This window comes from Chroicocephalus ridibundus, chromosome Z (assembly GCF_963924245.1).
Source record: "Chroicocephalus ridibundus chromosome Z, bChrRid1.1, whole genome shotgun sequence".
In the NCBI taxonomy this organism is placed as follows: domain Eukaryota; kingdom Metazoa; phylum Chordata; class Aves; order Charadriiformes; family Laridae; genus Chroicocephalus; species Chroicocephalus ridibundus.
The window spans coordinates 74,749,763-74,762,244 of NC_086316.1; the positions used below are offsets into that span (position 1 = coordinate 74,749,763).

The following is a 12,482-nucleotide window of genomic DNA, read 5'->3' on the forward strand; positions in this document are numbered from 1 at the left end:
TGAGTATTCAGAATCCTAATTTATAGATCTGATGGACTTGCTATTAATGCCTTAGCACCTGATTGCTTAAAGGCTGAAGCAGGCACCGTCCTTGGGTGCAGATGGGTCAGTGTTACCTCCAGGAGCTCTGCAGAGCCCTCCTGAGAGACAGAGACCCTCTTGAAGCTCACATACGCATAGTGAGGTGTTCAGTGAAGTCCTGTGTGAATTCAAAGGGACACTGCCAGGCAGAAAAGATAATCACTTGGAACTTAGGTATATATTCAAATCTTCAACCTTGTAGATACTCAAAACCCATCTGGACCCAGCCCTTAGCAACCTGGTCTAACTTGTCTCTGCTTTGAGATGGGGGCTGGACCAGGGACCCCCAAATGTCCCTTCCAACCTGCCTTACTCTACAATTCAGTGAATAAAATAATAAAAAATAAATAAATAAATCTCTTTTCTAGGGGCTGAATGTTAAAAATTTTCCCTGTGAGCAAGTTCTTTAAAACTCTTAGGTTCTGCTCCAGTGTTCGCAGCTAGGGAAATATAGTCTGAGCTAATCAGCTTCCCCAGGATACAGCAGAAGAGTTTAGTGACACTTGAAAACTGTAATTTGAGAGAAAGATCACTTGTAAGTCTTACTTGATAGGCCACTTGCTGTGTTTCATTAATAAAATTTTCGTAATACAATATAATTGGACCTCTGTTCTTACACAGTCTCCTTATGTAAAGCCCTGTTTAACATGAAGCATCCCTTAAAGTCCTAACTTTAATAAAACTCTTGCTGCCAGGCAGAAAAAGGATTACATTATATGCTTAAAGTGCATTTCTTTTAGAGCTAGTTTGGCCAAAATGTTCCTTAACTTCAGATACAGACTTCTGGGCCACAGAGTCGTCTTGTGTTAAATTGTCCTGAGGCACTTTGGGGATTTTAAGCTCTCCCTCCAAATCCATATTTTGCCTTGTGCAGTTGATATTGCTATTTTAAAATGTCATTATTTATGTCAAAGTGAAGTAGGATGATATGACAGTATTTGTCTTTGACGATTTATTTTTAATTCTAATTCACTTTTCCTAGTATTTCTATTGCTTGAAATTGAATCTGTCACTGTACTGCTGGCTGGCGGAGCAACCTGGGAAATCAACTCTAAAGGGAAAGCAGGTCTACCAAGAATTTGCAAAGCATTTGATGAATTTGGGGCATTTGTGATCCCCAGACAGAGGCGCATGTACCATTCTTAGTTGTTTCAAAGTTTTTTACCTTTTTTTCTGCTGGTGCTGTGTTGTTCAATATACGATGATCTGAGTACTGTATTTTTGAAGGGTTCAGCTTCAGTGACCAGCTTCATATTAGTGCGCTGAAATCCCAAAAAGTTACTAAAGGGTATCAGCCTCTTGATCAGTAGTTGCTGGAGGCAGGGAGGAAAGCCTGGGGACTATTCTCAGGCTTTTCTGTAGGCATTCTGTGCTTTGCTTAATCGTGTGCCCTCCCTGAGGCGTCCGCTGCTCGTGATGCTGGAGGCAGGACCCTGAGCCAAGTCTATTCCGTGCAGAACAGAATTATAGAAAAGAGAAATTTCTTATTTGGGAAAGGAGGTCATCGCTATCCCTGCCTGTTGGGGGGGAGCTGGGAAGGGAGCCTATTTCCCTCCCCGTGCCCAAGCCCACCACGCAGGCGAGCCCCGGGGAAGTGACCTCTGGCAGCATCCCTGCCTGCGGGACCCTCTGGCTGAGGGCTGGAGAAACCCTTTTGCTCATGTTTCATCAACTCGCGTTGACCTGAAGTACCTTCATGCAAGCTGTGGGTGCGTTGCATGTGGAGACGGCTGTGACCCAGCAAGGTCTCCATCCTCCTACACGTAACAGAGACAGGATGTCTCCGGTTAAAGGTTTCTTGCATGATCTGGGTTTCCTTAGCCCTGCCAAAACCTACTTCTGTTTTTTTGCAAGGCATGCAGCTGAAAGTGGACAAATAAACCTGTTCTGTGAGCGTGCAGAAATGCATTTGTTAACACCCCCCCCCTTCCCCATTTTCATATTTTATCTGAGCTGAGGACTGATTAGTTATTTTCTCTCCTGAGCCTTTCTGTCTTACTGGGGAATCCATATGTAATTACCTGTAGCCGTGCAAGCATAATAAGGAAGAGGATAACAATGCTGTAAGTTTAAAAACACTCTTGGGGTCAAAAGTTCTTCTGGAAACACTGGGAGAGAATTTCAGAGAAAGCATTAGCACCGAGAAGGAACAGGAAGCATAACTCAACAATTAAATGTGTGCAGAGTGCGGGGAGGGACCCTCATTACTTGGAGGACTTGAGCGTTCGTTCCCATTAGGGCACTGCAGTCTCCAAAGAGGTTGCTGAAACACGTCTCACTCCTCAAACAGTACCGCGTGGCTGGGAAAAAAAGGCAAGAAAGAGCTTTTGCTGGCAGAAATCTGCTTTGCGATGAAATGCTTTACTTGGCGGGGGGGGAGGAGAAGATGAAGAGGTTGGTGTGAGGCTCGGTTGTGGCCAGCCCTTGTCCTGGAGAAGGGTTTAATAACTCCTTTCCTCTTCATGGTGAGGGCTGGCAATGTTCGCAGATCCCACCTCGTGCCAGGTTGCCCTTGGAAGGGGCAGGCGAGGGCAAGGACCGGCTGCATCTTCCCATGGCTTGGAGCTGCTGTAAAGGCTGCATTTGTTGAAAGTCTGGCAGCACTGTAGCTTTCTTGTACAGAAGGACAGTCTTGTCCAGCATGTCCGTGCGTCTGTGCCCGTGCAGTGCCCTTCGCTCATGCTGTGGCTGAGCAGACACGCTGGGTCCTACAGTGACTCCAGAGGACTGGGGAAATGCAAGTTTTTAGACTAAATGTGGTTAGGAATTTGGGGCAAGAGAAAATGACAAAATATTTGGGGACCAAATCTTGTTCGCCCAATATGTCTGTTCTTCTTGTGCTGTTTCCAGAAGCCTTATCATATTAAAATAAGCAATTGCAATTCGTCATATTGCCAGGGGGATGCTCAGTGACGGGCTGATGGTGGTGGTGTGGCGCTGGCAAGGGCTTGGGGAAGGTGTGGGCGCACATCCCATGAGTGTGGGGTGGGAGGAAGAGTGGTGAAAGGCCCCCCGGCGGGCAGTGTCATTGAATTACTGTTTTTCACACATTCTGAAATTCACCTGTCAGGGAGACGGTAACGCAAATGTGTTCTTCAGGTCAGCAGGGAGTTCCTCAGCAGCAATCGCGTCCTTCCGTGTGCCTGGCTCCCAGCCCTTCTGGGACACTTTCTACTGCCTCCGTGTTAAAGGCAAGCCCAGAGAAAACTGTTTCGCCCAGGGGCTGGTGCTCTGATGTGTTCCTTGTAGACGTGATGCAGCCTAGAAACTGTGAAATATCTCCTCTGGCTTGGACTGGTGGAAGATAACCTTTTTGGCTTGACCATAAATATCAGTGTAGACAATGCCCAGAGTTAGAATTTTTGCTCTTCCCATGTGATATGTTTGAAAGCCAAGTCAGTGGAGTAATAGAAACACAAGTTTATCTACAGTACAGGTTCTGCGTGGCCTTTGTTTTTGTGAATGAGGGTTTTTCCCATAAAGCAACAGATACAGTACAGGCTGTCTCTCCTTTGGCTGTTTGGATAACCGCCCAGTTTTGAAGGAGATGAACTGCCTTTAACAAGCTAAAAATAACCCCCTCATGGCACTGGAACGAGAGAGATGCTGTCACAGCCGTGCGGTTCACATACATTAACAGAAGCATGATAAAGGCTGTAGGGTTTGAGAGTTAGTGTCAACGTCATATCGTTACCTCTGCCGTTTATTTATCTGCAAATTCTTGAGCACGTACACAGTCCAGTCTTGGTTGATCTGGGCTGAAACTCATTTGAGATCTGCCACGCTTGAATAAATGCAGCCTATATAATATATGAGGCTTCAGCTCCCTGATTCAGGTATGGTAGACACTTAATGCTTACATATTCCATATCCTCTCGTGTGCTTAGGATGATATAAAATGTGGGTTTGGAGCTGAAATCCAAAGCCCTCCACCAGCTGTGTCATGGGAACACTCTTTGCAGCTGTGGGTTGACTTTGGTATTAGGAAGATCTTGCTTCATTCTCAGGGGGGTTGTTTATTTTGAGGACTGTTTATTGCTTGCTTTGTCCCTCATCATGAGTAAAAAGGTTGTAATTTAAAAAAAAAAAAAAGGCAGAAGCAGTTTATTGTTTGTCATGATGGATAGACTCTGGATTCGTGCTAAGCCGTGAACTGAGCATTTATTAAAGAAAATAATGGAAGAGCTGGACCAGCTTTCGCACAGCTTGAGTTCCATGTTTGTCCCTTCTGTTTACCAGGACGAATCTTCTGGGACCTCTCTGCAGCACATGGAGACATCTCGTGGGCAACGAGTAAACTGCACGCAAAAGTGTCATGCTTTTTGATGTTCAGAAGGAAAAAAGGGATTAAGCATAGAAAAGAAAACAGCAGTGATCTGTTTGCGCACCATTTCAGATATGTGTGCATTTGATTTCCTTTAGCTTAGAAGCTGTTTCTAGTGAAAATCATAATATATTGCAGAAGAAGAGTAGTCTGGTCCAAAAAGGATTGGGAACTGTTTAACTGGGAGCATCGTAACTATTTCCAGGGCATGTGTTTTCTGTGATATCTGTTTCTCAGAGAACTTAGCTGCATTAGCCATTTCCTGCATTTTTTTCCTATTTAAAAGGCTATTTTTTAATGCTTTGTCCCTTCAAAACATTGATATTAATTTTAGCAACTGTTTGGAAACCTGAAAATTAAGTCTGTTTTGTTTAACTGCAGCCCTGACCAAAAATACGACATTGCCCCACTCAGTCCTTGGATCTGGCATGGCTGGGATCCTGCTACACCAAGAACCTGCCAGCATCTGCTGGGCCGTGGTCCGTGCGTTGGGGCTCCTGGTACCAAACACATTGAAGAAAGTTTTGGTGTGTCTTGTACAAAATCAAATGGAGCGTTCAGGAAGATGGGAGGGACTCAGCTCTGTCGTGGTGCATTCGCTGAGGGTGCACGGGCTGCCTTTGTGCCAGGGAGCTACTCGTTATGTTCCATGTGCGGGGTTGTGTGTGACCACTCCGTAGGCTTGGTAAAGAGCAATAAAAGTAACCATTGGGGTTTTGCACCTCCCGAAGCTGACAGTAGTGCCCTTTCTAGCAACAACTGCATTGCAGTGAAGGCTTAGGGTGGCTTTTGAATGCAGGCATTTGGTAGAGTGATAGACCAGGCATTCTTAGAGACCACTTTAAAGCTTTTTGTTTTATTTATTTGGCATTTCCACCTATTCAGAAAATAGGGCAGCTACAGTTCTTGACTCTTTATCAGACTTCCTCATTCTTGCTGCACATGAACTGGGAGTTTTCCAACACTTTCTTTATAATTAGGCAATGGAGGCCTCAGGTTCCCGTCCCCTTTGCCTGGGCAGGAGGAAGCGGGGGCTGCGGCCAGTGGTACTGGCATGGGCAATTCCCAGACGAGCTGCTGGGGAAGGCGGGCCAGTGCTTTGTTTCACAGCATTGCTAAATATAGCCCAAATCTGAGCCAAGCTGGTGGAGCCTGCCCTGGACAACATGAAAAGGCACTGTCTGCCCCAGCAGCTTCGCGCTGGCAGAGAAGCCGGGGCAACCAGTTTTTTCTAAGATGCCAGTTAAGGCACTGAATTAGCACCGACACGGAGGTGATGTTCCTCCTCTTTTCCTCCATCCCTGCTCCATTTGGATCTCTGTGTTTGTGCCATGGCAGAGAGGAGCAGCAACGCAATAGTCTTTGGAAGAGGAGAGTCCCAGAATCATGGAGCCCTGTAGTTTGCTCCAGGAATGATTAAATTTGGGGTTAATTTGGTTTGGCTGAGGGTGCTGCATTTCAGAAAGGTGCCCCTGGGTGCTGCAGCCCCTGATGCTGTGCATCCTGACTCATCCTGCTCTTCCCGGCATCCGGGCAGCTTTGTCCATGCCCTAAGACATAGCAGTAAGCCATGGGAAACTCACTGCTGGCCAAGATTAGAAAATCCATGTCCTCTGCATCGTTTGCAGTGTTAATTCTGGTAAATTGCAGTGCTGCAGTTTGTAATTTATCTGGGAGACGGATTCAATTAAGTTGAAAAAGAGCTAATTTAAACAGGAAGGTATTTTGCTTTCTGTGCAAGGGAAAGGGGCCTGTGGAGCTCCCTGCCTACCTGGTACATTTAAAGCTTAAAGCATGCTGTGCTCCAGAAAGCAATAAATAACTGCACAAATAACTGGAACAACTAGCATTATAATAGATCTTCAAAGAAAGTCTCCAAAACTTTCGGAAAGGCTGAAGCCTCTAAGGCATCAGCTAATCTGGAGGGAAGAGGAAGGAGGACCTTGTGCAGGGACCAGGTGAATCCAGGTTTGCATCGGGCGGTTTGCACCTTTGTCTGGAGGGGCTGGTGGCAGCTGGAGTGTCGGGGTTCATCCTGCCAGATGCCCTACGGACTGCGGCCTCGGGATGTTTCATGGTTAAATATGTTTGGGGTAGTGCTGCTTAAGGAAAAACTGTCCTGGCTGCGTCGGGACCAAAGAAGATCATAGAATTGCCTAGGTTGGAAGGGACCTTTCAGATCATCAAGTCCAGCCATCAACCTGACACTGACAAAAAACATCACTAAACCATGTCACTGAGCACCACGTCTACCTGTCTTTTAAATACCTCCAGGGTTGGTGACTCCACCACTTCCCTGGGCAGCCTGTTCCAATGCTTGACAACCCTTTTGGTGTAGAAATTTTTCCTAATATCCAGTCTAAACCTCCCCTGGCACAGCTAGAGGCCGTTTCCTCTTGTCCTAAAGGTGAGGAATTTTCCTGTGGAGCTTGTGCAGGGGCACGGCCATTCCTCTTTGCTCTTTAAGAAGGGCAATGGGCTTGCTGCTGGGCTTGCTTTGCCAGTGCAGGTAGGGCTGAATTCAATGTGCCGCAGATGGCTCAGTCTAATTCCCACTGTTTGGCTCCCCAACTATCAGGTTGAACTTCCCTCCATGCCTCTATCGCTCCCCAGCGCCTCCCAGTCCTGCCGGGGGGAGTCGGATGGGATGGCCGATGGGAAAAGCAGCAGCTTCGGAGCTCCGCAATGCCAACAGTAAAGCCGTTTGCTTATTAAATTGTGTCATCCCCGGCGTGCCGCCTTGTTTTTGCAGATCGGCGGCGATTGCCAAGCTGTTTGCAGTTAAACAATGCAGGCTCTCATAATCCCGCTCCTCATCTCGCCTAATTAAGGGGCTGGTCACGCTGGAGCTTTGCCCAAGCGAGGACTCTGGGGGCAGTTTTTCCTTCTGGTGCGGTGCCAGGACCGCGTGTCCCTGATAGCGCCGTCTCCTTTGAAATCAATTGAGATGTCACCATCGCTTGATCCCGGAGCTACTTAATGAACTGGCAAAATGGGCTCTATTTTTAGATCTCCTTTCAAACTACTGTACGTGTTAAAGCTCCCCTTGTCCTTAAGGCCGGGACAGCGTTGGGCAGGATTTATTGGTTTAGTTTAATAAGAGACATACAGAACTGAAATAATAAGCTCCGTTTCCCTGAAAGTGAGGAAAATTAAAATGGCATGGTTAAATGCAGGCGGCCGCCTGGAGACAGTAAAGTGATACATTCACGTGTGGCCAGAAGGAGAAGGTGGAGCTGGATTTTTCTTCTTGTCTAACAGAGCCAAAGATCACAGACGCACAACTTTGGGGAGTTCTCGCAAGCTTTGTGGATTGGATTTATAAGTGTTTTCCGAGTAGGGTAGAACTGTTGGTGGTTTATTAGACAGGCTCAACAACTTAAAGAATATCTGCTTTGTTGTGAATGCTAAAGTGTCTTTCTCTACACGTTTATAATTACTGTTGGAAAACTATTTTTGCTAAAATGAGAAATAAACACAGACACAGGTAATTTAGGTGTTTTCACTTCTTATTGTAGTCTGAAGCCAAGCTGGATAAAATGTTGTTTCAGAAAGCCACTGAGGACGCCTTGAGGCTTTCCCTAGCACTGATGTTTGCACACACATGTCCTTCTGCACGTCACACGTGGGGTTTGGGGGGTGTTCTGTTGTCTGCAGGCTCACAGCCTGCGGGGTTGCGCAGCGTTGAGGTGAAGGGACGGAGCACACCATTTTCATGGAGGTGGCCATTGTCTCCTCTTCTTCCTCCCAGCCCACGAGGTGGAAATGGGTATAATTGCAGAATGCATCTCTACTTGCTTCTGTTGTGCAGTCAAAATAAACAAAAGCCAAAAAAAAAAAAGAAAAAGCTCCAAACCAAATCCAAGTGCTGTGTAGTAGAAGCACAAGATGTACCACATGGGTCAACCTTGAGCCCAGGCGCGGTGTGGAAACTGGCCGTGGCAGTGGTGATTTCAGCATCTCTCTGTACCCTGCGGCAGACAATCCCAGTTTTTTCCCCCATGCTCTGAGCTGGAGGAAGCAATCCAGCTTCGGAATGGGACTTGTGTGGTCTCATCAGGTGTTAACTGCCCATGCCCATACGGTTCGCAGAAACGACCCAAGCTGGGTTGTGCTCAGCTCCAGAAAAGTGTGGTTGGACCCATCCCTGTCTGTGAGGATAGTTAAACAGCATGCCAACAACACTGGCTGCCTGGGGTCAGCATCCCCCCTTGTTTTCCTCCATCCCTATGCTTCAGATATTTTTCCACCACAGAGTTAACACTGCTACCGAGTATGGATTGTTTTTTACACCTTTGAAACCACAAGCTCTGTAGGGTTTTTTGTGTGTTTGTACAACCGATTTCTACCTTTCTACAGGGGAGGAATTCTCACTTAAAAAGGGTATTGTCGTTTATATGGTAAATTCCAGCGTAACTTCGTGTGATCCATGAAGTCCCGTCTCACTTCTAAACAATTCTGCTGTCTTCTGGGTATGCTCTCAAGGGATCATAGGGAGAGTTGGTGATACTTTGTCTGTGGGTCTGTTGGGTGGGGTTTTTGATTTGATTTCTTAGAAGTTTTTTGTAATGAGTCCCTCACTGGGATGGCCAAATTGTAAGCACTGGTTTTCTCAGACTTCTTTAGATGAATCCTATTACTCAGAGCTGTGAGCTGCAAAGTATTCGATACTAGAAGTGGTCTCTGGAGTAGGTGCTGCAATGCCTTCAAAAATCAACAAGAACTAGCTAGGATTTGCAATCTATGTGTAAACTATGTGTAGCGGTTCATGTTGTATGGGGAGGAACAAAAAGCAGTTTCCGTTCCAGTTTCCTGTTATCTGCCAGTTTTATCTTTTCCTGAAGTTTTTACCCTCTGAACTTGTCCTGGTTTCAGCTGGGATAGAGTTAATTTTCTTCCTAGTGGCTGCTATGTTTTGGATTTAGTATGAGAATAATGTTGATAACACATATTGTTTTAGCTGTTGCTAAGCGATGTTTATACTAAGGCAAGGAATATTTCAGCTTCCCATGGAAGCCGAGAGGGAGCACAGACAGGACAAGCTGGCCAGAGGAGTTTTCCACACCACAGAGGTCATGCTCAGTGTATAAATGGGGCTTGGCTGGGGGGCAGGAATCTGCGATCACTGCTCGGGATGGGCTGGGCAATCGACCATCGGGTGCTGAGCAATTGTCTTGCATCACTTTATTTTCTATATTCTTTTACCGTTGTTTGTTGTTTCTTTTTTTCTCTTCCATAACTGCTCTATTAAACTGTCCTTATCTCAACCCACGAGGCTTTTTCTCCTTTTTCTCCCTCTTCTCCCTGTCCTACTCATGGGAGGGAGGGAGCGAACGGCTGTGTGGTCCTAGTTGCCATCTGGGGTTAAACCACAACAGAACTGAAATCACAAAGTCTAGACTCTGTGCAAAAGATATACTTTGGCTTTCTTGGTTTGGGGATAAAAGGGACTGGGGATGGGAGGCAGGTTCTTAGGGAGATTCTGCTATTTTTAAGCTTTAATAGTGGAAGTAGAAATTATTTTAACAATAAGACTGTTTAGTCATTTGGGCAGAATTTTTTTTTTTTAAACTGACTTCCAGCAGTTTATATAGTACATTAGAAGTATAATGCATCCAGTAAGTGGTGTTATTGGAAATTTTGTCATCCTTGCCATGAGCTGTCTGGATAATTGCGCAGAGGATGCATGATGGGTGATGGGATGAAAATGCAAAAGAATTTGTGCGTGTGTGGGCAGCATGTCGAGAATCACTGTGTAGCGGTACCTCTAGGAAAATGTGACTTCTGTAGCTTAGTAAAGGAAGCAGTGAGTGGAGAAGGGAGTCACCGAAGTCTTCCACAAGGTATGGGTTGAGGAGAGTCTTTGTGGGCTTTGCACGTGGGCAGCTCTGCTCATCCCTGGCTGTGCAGGAGCAGGAGCAGGACGTGTGTGGCCATGCTGCTGTACATTGTCACCTTCTATTGTCACCTGCATCTAGGCAAACAGACTCCTCCCGTCTCAGTGCATTTACTTGGGGTGGCAGGGTTGCAAGTCCACATGTAAATTTGAGCGTTTCGAGGCTTTTAAGTGCTTAGCTGTGCAGTCTTCACAACTTTCTGTTAAATTAGTTTTTCATCCATTATGCATCAGCATTCAGCTCCAGACACTAACAATAAAATAACACTTCTTTAAAGTAGTTTTCTCTATAAAGATGTGAGGTCTCTGAAAGCGTGCTGAGCTGAACAAACTGCATAACAGCTATGTTCAAATTTGTTAAACTGTATGTGGAAGCACCTGGACGGGGTGCTGTGGGTACTGCAGGCACTCTGGGGGCATTATTGTGGTACCCTGCAGCGGACCCCTGGCCCTCCTGAGCCTCCTGAGGTATGGGTACCCATCGGTAATATTTGCAATAACGTCCAAAGGCATTGCTGAAAGTTACTTATAGACATGTGTGCTGGCTCAATGCAATGAAACGTTTTGGAAAAAAAAAGATGATGTGCAGTGGAATTTTTGTCACTTAGTAAAAATGAGAGGAATTCCATCAACTTCTCTGGTTTACAAGTAAATAAGTTTGGGGTTGGGGTTTTTTTCATTTTTTCAGGTGATGGAAACTGAGAAGTCTCAAGATCCAGCTTGTGCAGAAGTGTCCAAAGGAAACAACCAGAGTCCAGCTCTGGGAAGTGGCATACTGAAATACAGAAGTCGATCCCAAGGTAAAGCTGGGTTGATAAAAGATAGGAATAGTAAGATTTTTATGTTGTGTATTTATTTTTGCTTTCTAAAAGGAAGATAGGTTTTCTTTCCTTTGGAGATTATATTGGTTTAATTTGGAAGGAAAACCCCATCTGTAAGATGTTTTCATTCAGCCTCCTGAGTTGAACTATTGTACAGACAGAAAGATGAAACAAAATTTTGGAAGCGTCTTTCTTTTTTTCTTTTTTCCCCCCCCTTTTTTTTTTCTTTCACTTCTCTGTCACTCTTTATTAACATTTACATTCCCTATACATTTCAATGTGCTGTAATGCTGAGATGGGGGACATACCCATTATGGTGAATGCTCCCCTTATTTTCTGTTGACTTTTCCCCAAATCTTAGCAGTAACCTGTGCGCAGAGCTTGAAGATGTTCTTATCCCTAGTACTCTCCAAGCCTGCCGCCCTCCCTCCCTCCTGTGCTCACCTTGATTTCCATTTACTCAGATATTTTTGGCATCCCCCGGGGAGCTCCTCTGCCTGTAGCCCCTGTGGCTGTGTGTTGGTGGCTCACGGGGGATCCAGCCCCGGTTCCTGCTGATGCCCCTGGACTGTGGGTGAGCCTGGAGCATCCCCCAGCCTGGTCCCAAGCATGGGAAGGGAAGCTGCATTCAGAAATGGGCAGAAAACCCAGAAATGTAACTGTCCTCCTGGAAGAAGAGAGGGAGAGGTGACGGGAAAGGATTAGTTGTAGGTGCCAGGAGGGTTTGGGAGTGAAAGAAGTGCCAAGATGCCGGGTCCTGCCAAGATAGCTGTCCTGGTTGTGTGCAGCAGTGGTGTCCTGCGTGGCCAGGAGCTTCAAAACCAGAGGTAATTTCCCACCCAAAAGCAGGGAGCGGATTTAAATCGCGCTCTGGGCGGTGGGCACAAATTCTGCCTGTGGATGCGGCAGCAGAATTGCTTTAATGCTGAGTGAAAAAGAGCAGCAGCCCCGGCTGTGTGTTCCATCCCTCCCCGGTGCTGGCAGCGACGCTTGCACAGCCTCCGGGCGAGGAGGAGATGGCAGAAAAGGGTTTTGGGGCTCCCCTGGGCAAATTTAGAGCCGGTCTGCCTAAGCCCATGGCTTGTGAGCCCCATCCCCAGGGTAAGGACAGGGCAAGGAGGATGAAGGGAAAGCAGAGCTGGCCCGTTCTGTGGCAGCTCCAACTCAATGTTGGTTTAAAGTAATCTTAAAACCGCATCGTGAACTCCAACTTGCATGAATTTGGCCTGTCTGTGTCTTGGGTTTTCATCTGTAAAATAGGGGTTAATGGCCCTTCCCTGCCTGGTGGGGAAATGGCAAGGATAGATGTGCGGGAACTGCTGTGACTGGGGATCCTGTGGGGACCTCAGAGAAAATGAGA

At 46.4% G+C, this 12,482-nt stretch overlaps 1 protein-coding gene across 3 annotated transcripts in view; it reads left to right on the plus strand.

Moving 5' to 3' along the window:
• The window catches only part of PDZD2 (PDZ domain containing 2), a 213,893-nt gene that overhangs the window by 162,399 nt on the left and 39,012 nt on the right, over nt 1-12,482 (plus strand). For all 3 annotated transcript variants that reach the window (XM_063320537.1, XM_063320536.1, XM_063320538.1), the window contains one exon: nt 10,990-11,101. In XM_063320537.1, the coding sequence (XP_063176607.1) occupies nt 10,990-11,101 (112 nt within the window). The remainder of the gene's footprint in view (nt 1-10,989; nt 11,102-12,482) is intronic.